The sequence below is a fragment of the Triturus cristatus genome, chromosome 7 (assembly GCF_964204655.1).
Source record: "Triturus cristatus chromosome 7, aTriCri1.1, whole genome shotgun sequence".
NCBI lineage: Eukaryota > Metazoa > Chordata > Amphibia > Caudata > Salamandridae > Triturus > Triturus cristatus.
Window position 1 is genome coordinate 1,413,065,981 of NC_140590.1, and position 21,238 is coordinate 1,413,087,218.

Sequence of the window (21,238 nt, forward strand, 5' to 3'; positions counted from 1 at the left end):
CTCAGCACAACTTCTGAATGCACTGGCTGAAACTCCTTACCTCATGCCTGCTCCACACACCCCAAGACTTTAATGCCAGTGTAACAAACCATCCCATGAGAATGGAGAAGAATGCCTAAAAACAGACATCATATCTAGATTATAAACACGTCTGGTTTGAGACTAAACCAAGTAACATGCAGATATGTTGTTTTCTTTTCATGATCACATTTTACAACCAGCTTCAACCTTTTACTGTGATTTATGTTCAGTACCACAGCCACATGAAATGCTACACACCTCTTCTGCCCTTATGTATGTTTTGGTCTACAAGGAATGATACGTTAAACATGAGCATCTGTCAAAGACAGGCATCTCCCTGCAGTTCTTGCTGGACAAGTTAAGTATGATCCTGGTCCATGTAATCCACTAGATTTGTCATTGGAGCAAACACCAAGAAAACACGGGCCACAATTTTGTTCTGCTATATCATTGACTTTCATGGTTCATCATAATTATGCAGGTTCTATGATGACTGTTTGTAAAAACATACATTATTTTTCAAGTGACATGTTCATTATGTTATATGTTCAAATTGATTTACGCGAAGTATCTTTGTATAATGAATAGATCTAGAGCCCTGTTACTCCAAACTATAGAATGTCAAAACTACACATCTTTGCACATTTTACTGTAGGAACTGAAGAATTGTGTGCTAAGATAGCACGCTACATATGTTCAAATTTCCTAATGTATTTGTGTTATGTGCCTAAACTGTCATTAGAATGATCAATGGATATCTGATATTCTACTGAATTCTCTATCTGTAGTTAATGCTGTCTGAAGGTGGGCACTGAATGCTATTCAATATATTCAATTGAAAGTCTTTCAGATAAAAAAAAATGTTTTTGCATTGTATACTAGATTCTTAAAGCCCCCCTTCTTTTTCCAGACGAACCGACTCCACATAAAGTCATCAGCACGTCCTCTGGAGTTGGGTACTCTCATGATGATATCTCCGATTATGGCCTCAAGCCGTACAGCACCCTGGCTTACCCTAGGCTTTCTGCTGATCCCACTGCCAGATATGGGCAGCCAGATAATCTAGGGTCAAGATACTATGTGACTGCAGGGGCTTCAGCTTTGAGCCCTAGGATTGAAATCACCCCATCTCATGAATTTATTCACTCAGGTGGTTCCTTCCGTAGCAGAGACTCAGAACTCTTGGCTGAACACCAATCAAACTCAGCTGCCACTAGTCCAAGGTTTACTTTGCCAGTGCCTGGCTATGAGGGCTACAGAGAACCTGCTTGTTTAAGCCCAGCTAGCAGTGGCTCGTCTGCAAGTTTCATTTCAGAGACCAATTTTTCACCTTACACATCACCATGCGTCTCGCCGAATAATGGTCCTAGTGATGAACTTTGTCCGCAATTTCAAAACATCCATGCTCATTATTCTCCTAGAACCTCTCCAGTAATGTCACCAAGGACCAGCATTACAGAAGACACCTGCTTGGGACCACGTTCACCATCTCCTCGCCCTAGATCAAGGTCTTCATCACCAGGTGCAAAACGAAGGTACTCTTGTGCGGAGCTCTACAGTGCTCAGCAACTCTCTACATCTCCACAGCAATCAAGGACCCCTTCTCCACAGACTTCGCCACACATGCCTTTGAGGGAAGACAGTGCTTCCATTAATAACAATACATTGCCTTCTTCAACAAACCTCATGGATTCTATGAACAATCTGACAACAGAGCATCCATGTGGCATTCCACCAAAAATTTGGAAAAACAGCCCAGAACATTCCCCACTCTCTTCTAACAAGAATCTGCCATGTCATATTGTGCAGGCCTCTGACTATTATGGATCTTATGAACAGGAAGACAAGAGCAATAATGCAGGACCAGAGTCCATTTTTCTTGTGTCTCCTTCTTGGCCAAAGCAATTGGTGCCCGCAATACCCATTTGCAGGTATGTCATTGTTATTTTAATTGTAACTTATTCTTGTATTTGTGTCATGCACTTGCAATATATTTAATTCATTAATGCATGGATAAAATCCATTTAGGTAACTATTCTTGATAAGGAGACTCATGTGTAAGTAAAGAAATTATTATGTGTACTAAGTACAGTATGGTATAATAGGATTAATTTTCAGCATTTTAAACAACTCATTAGTGGTGTATGTGCCCAATGAGCTCTGATTCAGATGTTTCTATAGTGACAATGAAAACAAAGCATTTGCATCATTGTTATGGAATATGCTGAAATTAAATAACCGGTTGCCCGCCACGCTTATTGTATGCGGTTCTTATTGGACAAAAAGTTTGAATACAATTTCAAACAAACGTTGGGTTATCTTACACAAGCATTTAGTGATTTATATAATAACCACATGTTGTATTAATTCATATTATGTTTTATTGCTGTGTAACACAAAAAAAGAACAATGATGGAGTAGATCCTCTCTGCGAATTGTCCAGCATGGTTGCATTTCACACTTCAGGCCTGATTTAGAATGATTTGTGGAGAAATGGTAAATTGTCTATTGAATGATTCTCCAAAGGAAGGAAATTCTTCAGGGGATTTACTTCCACTATATATTTAGAACTGCATTTATGGACAAGTTATGCAGTGCAACACAACAAGTCACCTTGCTGCACTGTGTGACAGGTAAAGCACAGGAATGCACCGTATTTAAGGCAACACAGAGCATTCCTGTTCTTTACCCTGCACTGGCACCCTTTTTGGCTGCCTAGCGCCAATGCAGGTATCCTTGCACCATGATGCAAGGGTACCTCGGTTGCATGCTGGATTGTTTTTGTGCAGGAAGGGGCACCTTCCTGCACATAAAACAATTCTAGGAGGCATATTCCTCCTTCTTTGTGTGCTGCAGAATGCAGCACACATACAAAGAGGAATAAACGATGAGAAGAAACAAAGAGAAATAGAGAAATTTCTCTTTGTTACACCTTGCCCTGCAAAGATGTAAGATTTTGACGCATTTCCCAGGTTTACTAGTTCTTTTAAAACTTGGACATTTGTCAAAAACCATGGGAGTTGCATGGGAACACATACACAACGTCCATTGAATGCCTTCCCAGAGCAGAGTAACGCAATGCAGCGATGTATGCTGTGATTTGTTAATCCATATTTTTTTAGCTGCTCAGAGCCGTGCAAAGTTGCTTTGCAAGGCTTTAAAAATCTGCTTAAGGTTTGCGTTGGTCTTGCACCACATTGCGTGGTGCTAGAGCGACGCAAACTGGGTCATAAATATGCCCAAAGTTGTGCCAAATATAATTCTACTGTTGAATGCTCCATCACCTGTCAAACTTCCTAAGGTGGGCTTACCACTTTCTGTAGAACCTAGAGAATTTTCAGTTACCATGCTACTCTAAATCAAATCATAATATCTTTCTTTTCATGATACAACTGTAGCCTCTAGTGAATATACCCTTTATTACATCAACATGAAATATGCACAAAGACACACATTTAAGTGAAAATTTAGGTCCACAAAAGAACACCTTTTTTGATAGAGGTACAGAGAATTCATTGACTTGACTCACTTAGGGGATACTTTTAGCGGAGATTAAAGAGTATTTAGGGATCAGGATTAAACTGTTATCAGGGGCATAAAGAGAGAATTTATTTGTTCATATGCAAAGATAAAACAATGATAATCAGCTTCTACTCAAGAGATGCAAGTTATTTCAGAGATCCAAGTGTGACGTTTTGACGTGCAGAGTGAGGTTGAAGTCATGGTGAAGCCTCCTTATCTACATAAATAGAGACAAAATCCAATTGAAGGAAATTGTCCACAACAAGAACTACCTCAACTGGTTTGATCCATCATGCCTGTGCAACAAAAGCTTCCATTACATATCACAAATGATTCGCAAACAGCATTATTTCCATTACCATCTTGTTTTCACATGCAAGTCAAAAAGACAGAAACTTTGTTGAGTCCAAACTCCAGATCTGTGAGAGCAAAACAATCACTAGTGTTCATCTGAGGTCCCCCTGTCACACTCTCCTTGAGTGCAATTGATTGAAACTTAAATGGTCAATGAATGCCTCATTAACTTGTTCTGGTTGCAGCTGGGTATTTTTAATTTAATATTATACGATTCTGCAAGCAGAATACTTTTTTTGCCTTTCACACCTTCTATGCATGCTTACAATCATTTTTAGGTAAAAAAAGCAAGATTTATTATGTGTCATAGTGTTCCATGTATTCAAATGTCCAGCGAACATTCATTGGTAGGTTTCTTAAGCAGGTTCTACAAGCAATATGTAGAATCACATCTAAGTAAAAAATTGAGGTCAATAAATATAGGCTCAGATTTACTAAAGTTTTGCACCAGAGACTGTATGATGCATAGTAGCACAAACAGACTCTGAGATCTTAGACACGATGGGGCCTATTCAGAAACTTTACACATGAGTAAATTTATGTGTGTAAATTTACTTGTACTGCTTTTGCCTATTTGCCATTTCAAATTTTAAATATACTACAAAGTGTAGACTTAATGTCTTCACCCCCTAAAACTAGGGGATGAAGTCCAATTTAAGAGCGTAAATGTACTACTTCTAAATTTCTACATGAAGGAGGAAATCTCTGCCACCTTGAGGAAATCTCAGCCACAGTGGTGGAGATCTATGTCTTTGGTGTGAAGATTTCCTCCACGGTGGCGATCTGCCTATAGGAAAGAGTAGGGAAAATTAATGAAATGTATTCAGTGTTTAAAAAAATATATTTATTGAATCGTAAAATGTAGATGTAAAATAAATAAAAATGTTTATTTTTACCCTAGCATTAATAACATATAGTGATAGAGGAGGTGACGTCTTCAAAATAAATATATACTAAACAGTTTAAATGTAATCATTTATTTCATGAATAATAATTTTTGAACAAAATAAAATGAAAAAACACTCTTCCTAGCAAGTTAAATTGTAGTTAGTATTCAGTATGTGTAATTAAAGGTTGTGTTTAATTAACATAAATTACATTAGCATTTTTTTTATATAAAAGTTACAAAATATTTTCTTAGTGAGTTAACTAATCATTTTAAAAAATATTAAAATGTGTAATGATCTTTGTGAATAATTTTTAAAAGTACATACACACACAATTTAAGTTAGAATAATGTAATTATTTCAACATTATTTTCGATGGGGTGTTACATTAATCCCCTGCCTCCATTATCTTCTATTGGAATGTTTTACAGTACCTGTGAGGGGCCTTGTTGGTGCTAGAATTATTCCAAGGCTGGACTGGAGTACATTTACTGCTGTTTTGTCATCTTAAGGGAAGTAGTAACTTTAGAAGTGTAGTTTGCAAATGACAATGCTCTTACTCTTTTGCTAGTGGATGTTTGTTTTAGCATGCCCCTCCCTAAACTCTCCCTCACCTCTTCCTAAACCCCTCCGTATCTCTCCCTAAACCCCTAGAATTTAGTAGAAGATATTATTAATATTCCCTCTACTCCCTCAGTCCCTCCCACATTTACTACTAAGGGCCTGAGTACGATCTCGCTAGGAAGGCCTCCAGACGGATTCCAGAACAAGCAAATTTGAATCGGAGCCTATGTTTCCGACCGAATCGTCCCCGTTCGAAACAGTCAAGTACGATGCGAAGATCTCATCCGCGTAGACCGGATCGTTTCCGAACCTGATCCTGTCAGTCCGATTTGTTTGCAGCCAAATCGTGCCACTAAATGGAGCCGGCTTCCGAACAAGTGAGTATGATGCATGATTCGAACAGCCATATCGACTTGGTCTCAGCGAGACAAAATGGCTGTGGGAATCAGACTTCGGGGAGCTGTAGCAGGCCCCCCTTCACCCAGGGCCCCCGAATCGGTCCCGTGGGGGTCCCATGAGCCCCCCTTTCCATGCATGCACAGTGTGGCGTGCACCATGGGGTGCCCGGCACAGGGTGTACGCTTTTCCCCACACACCCCTTTTTTCTATGGGAGCCTGTGTACGCGTTCGGTATACAGGCTCTCATTGAGTTCAATGGGAGTCCGAGCGAACCGAGTCTGTCACCATACGGTTGCATAGTACTTGGCCACTCGGACTTGCAGAGCACATTTCGATAGGAAAGCCCTCCAGATCCAAGGGGCCTAGGTAGGAAACGTAGATGTGCAAACATCTCCCTATAGAACATCTGGGAGAGATGAAGGATGAGGTTTCCACCAGTAGGTTTATGAATTGCATCTTGCTGTAAATAGGCAGAACCAATGTGACTCTATTTTACATACTATCAAATGGAGTTTGCTAATTAGGTTCATTATGTGGGCCAGCAGGCACAATTCAGAATTGTGCTGCATGGTATGAGTACCTTGTGCAAACCTCAATAAACTATAGTCCCAATCGTTTAACAATATGCAAAATAGCAGTTTACATTTAAAATGTTGATAGTAGTGGATGTCTCCCTACATGTTGCCTACTGATCTTGTCCTGTGGCAAGTAGTACACCTATATTCAATTTTTCTTTTTGAAGGGTAATATATGTCTCATTGCATAAACTGTATGTGAATATTTAAATCATTATACATTGAGGAGAATTTACTAAACAGTAAAGCTTATAACAAATACAAAAGTTGTGGAGTAGAGTAGTTCAGGACAATTCCTAATCTACTGTTCACTCTAAGCATATATCCAGATTTCTAAACAAAACAAAATCTGTGGCAAGAGATCAGTCGCAAGACACTTTTTTCACTGTTAGTGAGGCACAAAAGATTATGAGTATTAAACAAAAACAAATCAAAACTGTCATGGGGATGGGTACAATTTGCATTTCATTTCTATAACCGGTAAATATAAATATACAGTGTTAAGTATCTAATTGTACTTTTGTGTAAGAGATAAATAATTAGAAGTAATCGCTCATGAAATACATGTTCTCTGACCAGTTGTTTGTAAGTAATACATTGAGTTGCTTTCAGTCAATTCACAACGGTCTGGCATAAGTGGCCAGATGACCATAGAAATGGAGTTTAAGTGTAATGAGTACAAATAAATTACTGCTATCTATCATACTAATTGCATCAAACAACTGCCTACAAAGCTGCTTTGTGAACAGCAGGCAGAGATGAGCATAGTCATTTAGGTTCATTTTCAGATCATAGTTTTATGTCAGACATTGGCATTGTGCATATCTGTTAAATAAATAGGTGTCTATTCAGAATGCTAAATTTACAAGTGTACATGTTCTACTGGTGGAGCCAATTCACAAACTGTATTTTTATAGTGCTTTAGTAGTACTAAGATATTACTACTTAAATGCCACAAAATGATAATCACAAATTATGGGATGAAAAAATGCACTTCCCCTATCTTTTCTAATATATAGAATTTATAAAAGTAATTTTATTTATTTTAATAAACATGAATGTTTTATTTATATATATTGTTTAAAATTAAATTATATTTATTCATATTTTCAACTATTTTAAATAATTTAATTTATGTTAACACCATTTCCTAGGGGATTTATTCCAAGTCCCTATCTCCATTAGTTTCTATGGAGGGTATTACAATATCAGTTGAGGACGTGCGGTGCTGGACTGACTAATGTGTATTTTTGGTAGTAGCAATATACACTCATGAATATTGCTCATCTCCCTGTTTCAAGGAGTGGAGATGTGTAAGTCTACACTTTTGAGTAACTATACACTCAGATTTTGTCAAAAGCAAATAGTAATAAAGTGACTAAAGTGCATGAGTAAACTATATGTGTAAATTACTCACAAGTGTAAATTGTATTTGTGAATAGCCCTGATCTTATTAACTTCCCTAACCACCTTATTTGTTCTCATCCAGCCTGCCAGTAGCTTCCCTTCCTCCACTGGAGTGGCCCTTGCCCTCTCAGTCAGGGTCTTATGAGCTGGAAATTGAAGTGCAGCCCAAAGCTCACCACCGGGCCCACTATGAGACTGAGGGCAGTCGAGGAGCTGTCAAGGCTCCCACTGGAGGCCACCCTGTTGTTCAGGTAAGCCATGTTCCTATGTCCATATTCTCTGTGATTGGTGGCAACGAGATGGAAGTGGAGATGGCATGTAGAAATTTGGATAGCCCTACATCATTCCAAAAACATATTTTTATGTCTGTTAAATTTGTACACATGACCCATATAACAGATATAGTGTTAGTGACTGTGACCCGTTTTGAGTATGGATGGCCCCCGTCCAAATGAAAAGCAATGCTATCCGATGATGGCTGCAATGTCTATGTCCGTTTCAATTCATTGTACTGATCTGTGTTTTACCACATAGTTATTGGGCAAACTATCAACATTCCCTTAGTGATATTAACTGGAATATTTGCTCTAGTCCCTGCCACATAATCCATTCTGACATCCATTATGTGCTGTAGTCTCCTCATCATTGAAACCAATTTATATTTATGTAAGCCTCTATCAGAGGTTAAATGCTAATGTATACTAGAGTACATCCTACCGACTGATGTATACTCATAACTTTGGTGATGTGTAAAACACAAACGGAATAGGTGCTGCACAGTACCAACCTTTATATACATCACTGACACTGAACTAAGATGTAAAACAGACCATGTTTCCTCTTTTTGTGATGCCCTGTTAAGACCCTGTTAAGAAGTACTTTCATCAGTAAAAGTTGAGGTTAGCTTTTCAATCTTCAAACTCTTGGCTTTAACAACCAGTTTTCTTTCCAGACTTAACCGCTGATAAAGTTACAGCCTGCCCTTTTGTTTTCGTTGAAAATCTTCCCTAAACTTATTTTTTTATTTGATTTATACCATGGGAACATGTTGCTTTGGCCACTTTGAACCAAAAGAGAATTGATACATCATATTGAATCATCGGACTATCGCCAGTACCGTATATAGGCCTACCTCACATTTGGAATAGTTATTCTGGAGTTTGAACATAGCATTAGCAAGTCGAGGGGCCAAGACGCATAAAAATGATATGGGGATACCGCTGAAAGAGTGACCTTAGGGCTCAGATATTTCTTTGAAGTGTTTAGTCTTTGTTGATTGTTTGAAGGTTGGTACGTTGGAGAGAGTTTGCAGAAGAGGGCACAAGGTGTGCCAGAAAAAGGATCCTGAGATCTCACGGTTGTCTCAAGAGATTCTTACCTCTGTATTTGGAAGTGATGATCAGACATTTGCTGCTAAAGCTGAGATTGCTTCCTGATGTGCAGTGCGTGCAGCATTAGTTATGGCAGTAGATAGGGTCATCTTCTTGAAGGAATATGAACACAGCACCTGCACTTTCAATAGAACTCTTTGGCCAATCAAGAGTAAGTGGAGTTTTTGCAGGGCAGAGACAGCATGGTACATTTTCACTAGGTGTAAAAAGAGTCTAATTTCTTGGTTCTGTGTTCTCATGAATGTCTGACTCACCTTCTTTAACAGAGCTTTCTTACATAGAGCATGTGCTGTACAACATTTCAGTGGAAGGCAAATTTGAATCTCAAATTAAACCTCATTTTTGTATCAAATGTGTTGATTACACATGATTTCAAGAAGGGAGGATGAGACCTGGTATTTCAGGCGTTTTCTTGCTTATGTTCTAGATAATATCTCATAAACGAATGCAAACTTCCTTTTGCTTTGCTAATATATCAGCACCTGGTATCCCTGAACAACCAGGAACAGGTATGGAGTAGAAAGCCAAACAGAAGAAGCTCATGAGTACATAATTCCTGTCGTGTTTTCCAATAAAGGTTTCATGGTTACACAATGTGACGGTAAATAGAGGTAGATAAATGCCATAGTGTTGTGATGAGAATGACTAAATGTCGGGTATACGCCAATGTACACACAAGTGAATACTATGAAAGAGAACATGTTTAGTTTAATAACAGAGAGGAATCAATAGTCCATGGACTCGGAGAGCTCCTACGTTACCTTGAAAACTTATATTATCTTGGAAATCAGACATGCACATAATTAAAGACTTATGCAAGCACAGTTCCACTCTCACACCTTTGTCTCCATTTCTCTCTCTGAAGTTTTTTTCTCTTTGTGTGTGCCTTTTTCACCTCTACTTTAATGGTCTGTATTTCTCTTTCACGGACTAACATTGGCTGTTGTTTTCGTTATCAGTTTTTTTTTGTCACCCTCGATATATCTGTTGCTTCTATGTATTTCTGGTCTCCCTAACACCCCTGATTTTCTTTATTTCGATGATCTGTATTACCTAAAATAGCCGGTATCGGAATTATCAATATTGGCCATATCGCATAAACGTAATTATGCTGGCAGGACTTGAATTTGTCAGCGGTGAAAGAAGGTGGCAGTATGTTAAATTGGACAGTGCTTGATGGTAGGACTGTATTGCATTTTATAATCGTTTTTTTATTGCACTTGTTAGAGGTAACAAAATTGCATGATCCAACCGAATGTATTTTGCAATCTCAGCTTCTCATCCCTCCTTTGTCATTTAGGGATATAAGGCATTAGTGGACTAATAATCCACTGCAGGTGTTTGTGAGATTAAATGAGTGCAAATGAGTTTGGTAACAATAAATTCATCTCCATAAAACTGGTAGGTTGAACATGCACTTTACAACGTTTAAGATACTCTCTTATCTAATCTGCTTTTCATTACTCTGGTCTTAACATGCAGTTTTAAGAATTGGCTTTGGTGCTGGAAAGTGATATAGCCTGTTAGGACATCTTTAACACCAACTGTAAATTCTTCTAATAAATTGAACAGTTAAGGTTACAAATCACGTGTACTTAATAGTTTTGAACAGCATTGATATTTTTCCATATAGAATATCACGTTCTATTATCATATAACAAATTCTAATTTAATGATACTGCTTGCTTTTAAGCTTTTTACATTAACTTAACTTAATTTCCTAAAAATGTTCCATATTCAGGGGTTGAGCACATGATAACTCTCTGGTTCTCAAGGTATGACTTTTTTTTATATCTTTAATCTAAAATGTTGTTTTTGTCATGGATATTACTCAGATTTTTTATGTTACACCTGCAGTTTTTCTAATAAATTATTTAGTTTAACATATTTAGAATAAATAATTTTTCACTTGACAAGAATTCTGTAAAACACGTGATGAGTAGGGTTGAATATTAACCTTGCACTTAATAACCAAGCAGGATGCCAATTTCCCAAAGTTAATTACTCACAACATGGCAATCATATTGGATACATCAGTTATTCTGCATGAATTTAATGAGTGAAAGTTTAATATTATATCACAATTCCATTAAAATTAGACATCTTCCTCTTATCGAAACATTTCTAAATAACACCTACTCTTTTTAAATTGGATTGTATGACAATGGGTTTGTGCTTATTTCGTAAGATGTATATTTATTGTTCAGTATTTAACTCACAAATAAGAAAATATTTATAAAACACACAAGTGTACAGTTTATACCTCGGCTACATGAATAATATATGGGAGAATAGCTGTAGGTAAATGAGAGAGACCAGTGCATAAAGTAAGAGGCTGACAAAGTGAAAGAGATAGGATACAGATGATGAAGGAGGATGGCAGTACGAACACTGAGCCGGATTCACAAAGGTTAGATGAAAGTCTGACTTTACAACTTTCGGTATCACAAAGAGCAATTACTACCCACAAATGCCCTTTATGAATACCGAATGTCAAACGTTATGACTTCCGGTATTCACAAAGGGCATTTACGAATAGTAAATGCCCTGTTTGAATACCGATAGTCGTAAAGTTAGACTTTCGTCTCACTTTACCTTTGTGAATCGGGCCCACTGTCTTTACCATGCAAATGGGTGGTCCATACTGCCCAATGTTCCATCTACAGGTGAGTGATAACGAATGTATATCATCAAAGAACATAGATGTGGAGTTAAGAACAGCAAATTTATATTTACTACATGTAAAATCTATATTTACCATGACAATATAGTAAAGCTCAATATACTAAACTCAAAATTCGTGCAGGTCGATATTCTAAACTCGATATTTTGCTATAAAACTGCTGAACGCAATGCTTCTTCTTCGGAGAGTGGGATTTTTTTTAGATCATTTCAGTGGCCTTTTTCAAATGGTGCTCTTTGTACAACGTTTTTGGCATGGACAAATGAGGCTCACATAGACCCTCTAAGAACAGCTTCCCAAACAGCCCTGAGAGGAAGTGACATAGTTACTCATCTGGTGCCCAGCTTTCCATCTTTTACACCAGCTAGTGATGCATTCCCTTATCAGGGTACCTAAATGTCCTTCACAATTGTTGGAAAATCATGTCTGATAGCCAGAGGCAGCACTGCAAACTCTGGTAGCCACAACACATTGAGGCCACATGCAGTTTAAATTGCATTGATTTTATGGAATAAATAGTTCATACTTGTGTATTCTTAATAGACACCAGGAGCTGAAATTAAATTTTGCATTGTTGAGGTAGTGCAAATGTCACTTTTTCTCTTCACAGGTGGTACATTTGTCAGTGCACAATTACACCAGCCCCAGTGTTGTCAATGTGATCTGGAAATATTGGTGCAAAATTACAACAGAACGTGTGCAGTCTATGTAATCTGGTCTCGGTTCCTGCATAGATTGTGCGTGCATCCCTTCTGAAGTTGAGACCGCCCCTTCTTTACACCTGTCTTGATGCAATATGAGCTGCACCCTGTGCAAAGAAGGGCCTGACACAGATTGTGTAATTCAAGCCCAGTCCATTATATCAATCTGCCTGCCCCTCTGTTTCTCCTCCTCCTGCTTCAACACCCTCCGCGTGCTCCGCAAGATCTACAGATGGATCCCGACAGATACAAGAAAGACAGTCACCCAGGCCCTCGTCAGCAGCAGACTCGACTACGGAAACGCCCTCTACGCGGGAGCCCCGACCAACCTCATCAATCTACTACAACGCATCCAAAACGCATCGGCACGACTGATCCTCGATGTACCATGACATGCACTGGCTCCCCGTCAACAGGAGGATATCCTTCAAGCTCCTCATCCACGCACACAAGGCACTCCACAAGACCGGCCCACCCTACCTCAACAGAAGGGCTCTCCTTCTACACCCCCAAACGCCAGCTACGCTCCGCCAACCTCTCACTCGCCACCGTCCCGCACATCCGAAAAACAACCACCGGGGGGAGATCCTTCTTCCACCTCGCCGCCAAGACATGGAACACCCTCCCACTGAGCCTACGACAGACCCAAGACCTGCTGACCTTCAGGAGGACACTGAAGACCTGGCTGTTCGAACAGTAGCAGTCCCACCTCCCCCCCCCAGCGCCTTGAGACCCTCGCGGGTATGTAGTGCGCTTAACAAATGACTGATTGATTGATAGATTCTTGGATGCAACATATGCCCCCTTTTAGTCATGTATTCCCTTTTCAAAATTCAGAAAAAGGTGAAAGTGAAAAGTCACCTCCCTTTCAGTTCGGCTAAAACTGCACAAATCTCTGCTGGGTTCAGTAAATTAGGGTGACCGGATTTTTAAACCCAACAACCGAAACTTTCATATACATAGAAGTTGGACTATAATTTGGCATCGACCATGGGCTGTAGAATTTAACTCACAAACAATGTGGCACTATGGGAATTAAATGTTACTTTTAAAAACATCACCTGTGTAAATTAAATAGTTTCTACACATGCTGGTACCATGTGTGTTCAGTCGACTCTGTAGGAAAACAAGTACATGGCTATAGTTAGCCAACTTTGGGGCATATGTACAAGCCCCTATCGCCACCATAACATCACCTATATAGACGTTGTGGTGGCAATAGGGGCTGCGCTTTATGTACAAGGCAGCGTTCAGCCACTTAACTTGGCTTAACGATGCCTTGTACATAAGGCCCCCTATCATGCTACGGTTAGCGCGAAAGGGGTGGGCAGTGGGTGTTGCGGTGGGCAACGCCCTTTCATTTGTACCCTGCCCCCAATTTACAAGGGTGTCTACATAGAAGGCAGCGCCAAAATTAAGACCAGGTCGAAACTGGTCTTAAGATGGAGAAATGAGGAGAAATGCATTATTTCTCCTCATGTTTGCTTTTTCCATATGTGCTGCCGTGTGTCTCTTCCTGTACATAAAAAACTTTTTTTTTAAATTCCATTTTGTCACTTTCATGTGTGCAGCATTAAGCAGCACACATGAAAGTGACAGAATGGCATCTCTAGGATTGTTTATGTGCAGGAAGGGGCACCTTCCTACACATAAACAATCCTCCCCTGCACGCAGACACCCGTGCACTCTGGTGCAATGGTGCCTGCATTGGCGCTAAATTGCTAAACTTAGTGCCATTGCAGGAAGAAATGCAATGCTGCACCCCATTCTTGTAAATATGGTGCAGCCTTGTGTTTCAGAAGTGGAGGAGAGAGGCATTAAGCCAGGAAGGCTAACGCCTCTCTTTTCCACTTCCTTGTACATATCCCCCTTTGTTGGGGCAGGTCATGAAAAACCAGCACTGTCCTAGCAAATCCGGGACTGCCTGGTAAAACTATAGTAAATCAATCAGTCCTACTGCTGAACCGTGTAACCAGTGTGCAGGTCTTAAATGGTCTTTTATTCATTGGGGTCATTCCCCAGTGGGTCGGAGCCACTGGAGGCTGGTTTTGAAAGCTCCGCGGTTAGTGACTCTGTCACTTTCCCCAGTTCCCTGAGGGTACCTGAAGCAGGCACAGAAGGCTACAAGACAGAGAAAAAACAAACAAAGGGGGAGAGAAAGGTGGAGAGAGACTGATAGAGAGTCAAAAGAGAGATTAGAGAGAAAGAGGGAGAGAGGGTGTGATAGAGCGAATGGATGGTGGGAAGAGAGAGCGATAGAGCTAGGACAGGATGGAATCAGGGCTAGCTTGAGCATTTTTGCGAGGGCTGCTTTTGGTTCCCCAGTCCGGCCCTGTCCGTAAGCCTTCCAAGAACATTTTACCCAAAGGTTAACACAAAATGATGCCCCACAGCAACATTTGGTGCTGGACTAAATTTTCACTTATCCTGGCCTCTTCACTCAGCTACACATGTCTTCAGCTGAGCAGAGGCCACGTTGGAAAATAGTGCTTTCCATATAGAGAAGGGTCTGTAGGGCCTTCCCGTTGTACCCCTTATCCCCTCTAATTGTCAGAGACTATTTCGAGACGTTGGTGGCTAGTAAGGGAACAGGAATCCCCAACTCATTCAAAGTTCTCATGGGCGCACATCTGTCTATTTCCGCCCCCTTTTCCCACCGGAGTTTTATATAGCGCGAACTTGACCCAAAGTTTTCAGGTATCAGAGCGCTTTACATGAGCACCAGTTCCGTTACATACGGACACATCCATTTTTGTTAGGCAAAGGGGGGATTAAGGGATTTGCCCGCAATCTCAGGACATTGAGCGTCCCTGCCTAGTCTCGAACACGGTTCCTCAGCTTCGAAGTCGACCGCTCTATCCGTAAGACCACATCCTCTCCTCCCCTTGATTGGATATGCTATTATTTTTATTGTTTGGAAGGTTTCAATGGATGCTGTTGTGAAGCAAATGTGAATGTTGTGAATGTTGTAGACTTGTAAAGCGCACAGCTGCCCCAGCAACGGGGCGTCCCGGCGCTATAGACCGCTGGGGAACCCGTCCTGGCTATCCCTGTGAGATGGTCCCTTTCTGGGTATCTCCAAGGTGAAACCAGGCATCCCCGGCGTCTGTGGGGGGCTGTTGTAGAGATGAGGCAAGCTTAATGCCCAGAGTTGCCGAGTGTGTCCCTGGTTAGAGTAGGTACCAAGGCGAGAATTATCGAGTCCGTTTTGACCCTGGTCCACGACCCTGCCGCGTCGGGAATTGAACCCTGGTCCCTGGCCGATTCTCTGCTTACGGGTCTGCCGCCTCTAACCAGTGAGCCACACCTCGATGGCCAACATGTGTGGTAGACACTTGTAAACAACAGCCAGCCAACGGTGCATTAAGTGTAATTAAAAGGACCGTACCACCCTGACAGAGAAGGCATTCTACAAAAGACACCCTCTTCGTTAAACTTTATTACCCTGAGGTACTGGATGGCACTTCCTGAGAATATGATGTCTCTTAAACTTAAATGTCCACTTGCTGTAGTGTAGGAGAACAAGCAAATCACACATTTTCCTACAAAGGAATTGCCTTTCCTAAATTGAAATTTAGAATTCAAATTGCATTACCCTTTTGTTTATATTCAAAGCCATGTGTGTTAGACGCATCCTTCACTGCCTAAAATAGCACAATAAAATCAAAATCATTCCTTTACAATAAAGGATTGCCTTTAATACTACTAGAACATCCTTTTGAAAAATTGAATTTTGTGCATTTTTCCAAGGATTTGCAAATTAACATCAACTTGAAGTTAATGTTAATTTGCGATTCCTTAATGCATGGTCGCAGTTTGAAAATGCTTCTTGCATTGCTTTTAGGGAATCGCAATTTGTGATTCTCTAAATGCATTCGCAACATGGGTAATCACAAAAATTGTGATTACCTATTTTGCAAATGCATTTTGGGTTGACGCATCGGAAATGGCTTTTTACCGGTCGCCAATGGACCTATTCTGTGAATCGATCCGTTTGCGACCGGTAAAAAGCTTGATGCATGTGCCCCATAGTGCACAATAAGAAGTTTGTATGCAGTGCTTCATGCAAGTCTTTTCCTATCTAGGCGCTGATACTGTTACCCAATGTAATAATATGCAGTTTACCGAGGGAAGGTTGAGTTGCCTTTGCTGGGATTTTGCAAGTTGTGCTTTCTAGTGCACTGTGGTTGTCAGCAGTGAACTTTAACTTGCAAAGGTATGTGCTAGCATGCTGTAGTGTACGTTGATACTACGTACACAAATCCTTTGTGAGGTTAATTCACAGTTCTGAGAAAAAGTATTGTTTTGGTGACAAAAACAATTGTACGTGTTTGGTGCATGTAAACCGCTCTCGTTAATCTTTGCCACTAGAGTCAAACAGGTCTTGGAACAATAGTGATGGAAAAGGTGACATTATGAACCAGCGAATTGCCTACAACATATAAAAATCATTTCTTCCATTCTGAATTATCAATCTTCATTGGCAGAACTCACCCTTTTTAGGTCGAGCCTACCAGACAGCTTGAGAAAGACATATTGTGAGCTTACTAAGAACATATGGTGGCCTGCAGCGCCCCCATTGCTTACCATTGGTTGGCTTGACTATCACTCTTACTTTCTTATTTTCTACTGGATGGCTTTCCTTGTTTTCATCTTGTGTTTGTCCATCCCATGGAGCATAGCCTCGTTACCCTCTTGTCACCATTGCTTTGACTATGCTTCTTCTGCTCACTTTTATGGAACTAGATTTTTTCTTTTTGTTTATGCACTCTATGAGAGTTCATGGGTTTGCCAGCTGTCTCCCTCTTGTGCTTTTCTCTCGCTATTCCCAATTGCTCTCTCTTGCCCAGGTCGTGCTCACTCCCCACCTGCACTCATGTTGTTCCTCTCATCTGTCTACACCTCGTGAGTTCTACATTGCTCTCTTTCACAGCGTGTCTCCCATTACCTCCATGTTCTCTCCATCATGAGTACCATTGAGTTGGGTAACAATAAACATCTGTTTTTCAGCGCCAAGTTGGGAGTGAACGTGCGCTTTACAAATACACATGTTATGTTGCTTCGCCTCTGTCCACTGTGTTGCTTCATTCCCCATACCCGCCCGAACTCGAACTCGGGCATCAGTTTTGTTTTTTAAATTGTGCATGTTCCTTCACACGCTGACCACTGTGTGGCTTCACCCCACCCAATTCCCTCCCCAACTCCATTCTGCAACACACTAATCGGTTTTATGTTTTTTTTAAGAGTCACATTGACGATATGTTTTAAGAAAGTGTTTCATGCTACTATTGTTTATTATAGATCAATTAATTTTGATCCATGGGTACATTTAAAAAAAGTATTATTTGTACACATACACATGTCTATAAAATGACATTGCAGCTCTATCATCACATTTTTTCCTTCAGCCATGCTGCACTGTAGCCGCACTGTTGTACAGCATGGCGCATGGCTAAATAAAATTGGCAAAACCAATAGGTCTCATAGCCGGGACATATTGGCTTTGCCAAGGCTTCTTGCTACTAGTTAGCAAGTGGGTAGTGGGTAGTCGAAAGTGGGTAGTAAGTAGTTGAACCTCATCAGCGTGAAGCTGTTTGATTATCTAAGCATTGTAATTATGGGATCAACAAATGGGTATATATTTCGCCACTTTAAGCAGGTTAACTTTGAAAACCTAAAAGTGATGGGCAGGAATGGTTTACCCAGTGATTATCAACCACTTGGATGTCCAATATGTAGCATGCGGACCTATATGCTATATGCAGATCAATCTTAATTTTGCCCAAAGAAGAATTCCAATCTAACGTGCTATTCCACCCCATTCCCTCCCCAACTCCATTCTGCAACACACTAATCGGTTTTAAGTTTTTTTTAAGAGACACGTTCACGATATGTTTTAAGAAAGTGTTTCATGCTACTATTGTTTATTATATATCAATTTATTTTGATCTATGGGATACATTTTAAAAAAAGTATTATTTGTACACATACACATGTCTATAAAATGACATTACACCTCTATCATCACATTGTTTCCTTCAGCCATGCTGCACTGTAGCCGCACTATTGTACAGCATTGCGCATGGCTAAATAAAATTGGCAAAACCAATAGGTCTCATAGGCGGGACATATTGGCTTTGCCAAGGCTTCTTGCTACTAGTTAGCAGTTAATGAGCTGCAGTAGTTGAAAGAGATGTAGTAGTAATAAACTGTTACTTTTGTGTATGTTGAGCACCACTATGCCCTTTACTTGTGTCACGTACTGGCACATAATGATTGCTACTTCTAGCTTTTTGGTGTGTTTTAAGCAGTAATGTGAGTGCTTCCTCTTGCTAAATTATTTCACAGGTGAGCCCAGTAATGCAAGGATGTCATAGTGACATTCTTTAGCTACTTCTTCTCCAGTCACAATGCTGAATAATCAGCATGCCTATCATGGACCACATTTTTCACCAATACTTTGAGGTCCATGTTGACGTAGGTGCGTACATCGAAAGTGGGTAGTAAGTAGTTGAACCTCATCAGCGTGAAGCTGTTTGATTATCTAAGCATTGTAATTGTGGGATCAACAAATGGGTATATATTTCGCCACTTTAAGCAGGTTAACTTTGAAAACCTAAAAGTGATGGGCAGGAATGGTTTACCCAGTGATTATCAACCACTTGGATGTCTATATGTAGCACGCGGACCTATATGCTATATGCAGATCAATCTTAATTTTGCCCAAAGAAGAATTCCAATCTAACGTGCTATTCCATGTCAACTCCATGGAAGAAAATAAGCAATGGGAATACATTTTTTTTTTTTTTGTTATCATCAGTGAGATACAGTGTCAGATCCAAGGCATGTCAAAATTGGTACTCATAATTAGGCATCATTTTCCCATTTAGGATGACTAATGGAGGCATGGATGCCTTTTGAAGAGCAAAATTTCATCTAGGTAGGAAGCTCACCTGTGCCATAACATTGTTATGACAATAATATGTAAATCAGCCTTCATCTTGTCTCAAAAGAGAAATCCAATACAAATTGTTAGGTCATGTTAACCAGCTCAGGATTTATGTATGCCTTTTCCCACAAGACACCCTTTCAAGGGTGTAGCCCTGTGCAGATTCTCCCTTCTGCTATGCATATGTATACTCACCATTAACACCCACCTTAGGGAGCCAGGGGTGCCAACACCTGCATCGAAAAGTATCTGTGCAGGAATTTCTAGCAGTTCTATGGATCTGCCTAGTGGCAGCTTTCTTTCCTGGTGGATCATCATAGGCTAGGCAACTCTAGTAGTAAAAAAATGATTAAATATTCTTCATTCAAGGAGATGCTCAATAGTGCACAACCATAGATCCTTCACTCACTAGATATGAATGTAGAGAACTGTATATGTAGATACAACTGGGGACACTCTCCACCCCACACCAAAGAGTCATCTTGGAAACGTCCCTCTTGATAAAAGGTTTTGTACATGTGGTAATATCGTTAGCACCCTTCAACATGTTACTTTATTGTGCCCCTTGCTTGATGTACCTCTCCACCCCACACCTCTCCACTCTAAGACACTCTACGACACACCACTCTATAACACAACACTCTACTCTCTGCTCTACAGTGTACCACTCAACTCTACGCCACTCCACTCCACTCTAATGTATGACACACCACTCTCCTCTTGATCCTCCACTCTATGCCCCTCCATTCTACAACACAACACTCTATGACATGACACTCTACAACATGACACCTTACAATACTCCACTCTTTGACACTCCATTGTACAACTCTCTATCCACTCTTAGACACTCTACTCTGTGACACTTTTTCCACTGTACACTATTCTACACCACACCACTGTACTCTACAACACGTTAATCCACTCCACTCCACGCCACTCCACTGTATGCCACTCCACTCTATGACACTCTACGCCCCTCCAATTATAACACTCTACACCCCTCCACTCTATGGCACTCTACTTCATTCTATACCACTCCACACTATTGGACTCTGCTCCACTCTACAACACTCCCTACAAATCCCTCCTGTCGACTCCATGCCATTTTAAACCACTCTACTCTATGGCACAGTACTCCACCCTACTACACAATGCCACTCTACGCCACTTCACTCTACGTTGCTTTATGCCACTCCCTCTACTCCACTCTACAACACTCTACTCCACTCCGTGCCACTTCACTCTATGAAGCTCCACTCTATGACATTCCACTCTACCACACGCCACTTTATGCCACTCTACCGATGATACACCAGTCTATGACACTCCCCTCCACTCTACAACACTTTGCCACACTCTATGACACTCCAATCAATGACAATATACTTGACTCTACTCTATAACACTCTTCTCCACTCTGTGCAATTCCCTCTACACCACTCCATGCCACTTTACTCCACTCCAATATACGCCACTCTACTCTACGGCCCTCTATACCGCTCCACTATGTGACAGTCTGCTCCCTCCACGTCTCTCTATGCCCCTCCACTCTATGACACTCTACTCCCTCCATGACACTCTATGCCACTCCACTCTACAACACTCTACTCATCTGTACACCACTCCACTCTTCACCACTCTGTGCCACTCCACTCTATGATACTGCAATCCACTCTACTCCACCCTTTGCCACTCGACGTTACGACACTCGACTCCACTGTACCCCATCTACTCTATTGCCTTCCACTGTTCTCCACTCTACTCCCTCCGCGACACTCCATG

At 40.6% G+C, this 21,238-nt stretch overlaps 1 protein-coding gene across 4 annotated transcripts in view; it reads left to right on the top strand.

Annotated features, from left to right (window-relative positions):
- NFATC2 (nuclear factor of activated T cells 2) overlaps positions 1–21,238 on the top strand; it is a 312,180-nt gene that overhangs the window by 58,603 nt on the left and 232,339 nt on the right. For all 4 annotated transcript variants that reach the window (XM_085619141.1, XM_085619139.1, XM_085619140.1 and 1 more), the window contains exons 2-3: positions 932–1,952; positions 7,812–7,980. In XM_085619141.1, the coding sequence (XP_085475267.1) occupies positions 932–1,952; positions 7,812–7,980 (1,190 nt within the window). The remainder of the gene's footprint in view (positions 1–931; positions 1,953–7,811; positions 7,981–21,238) is intronic.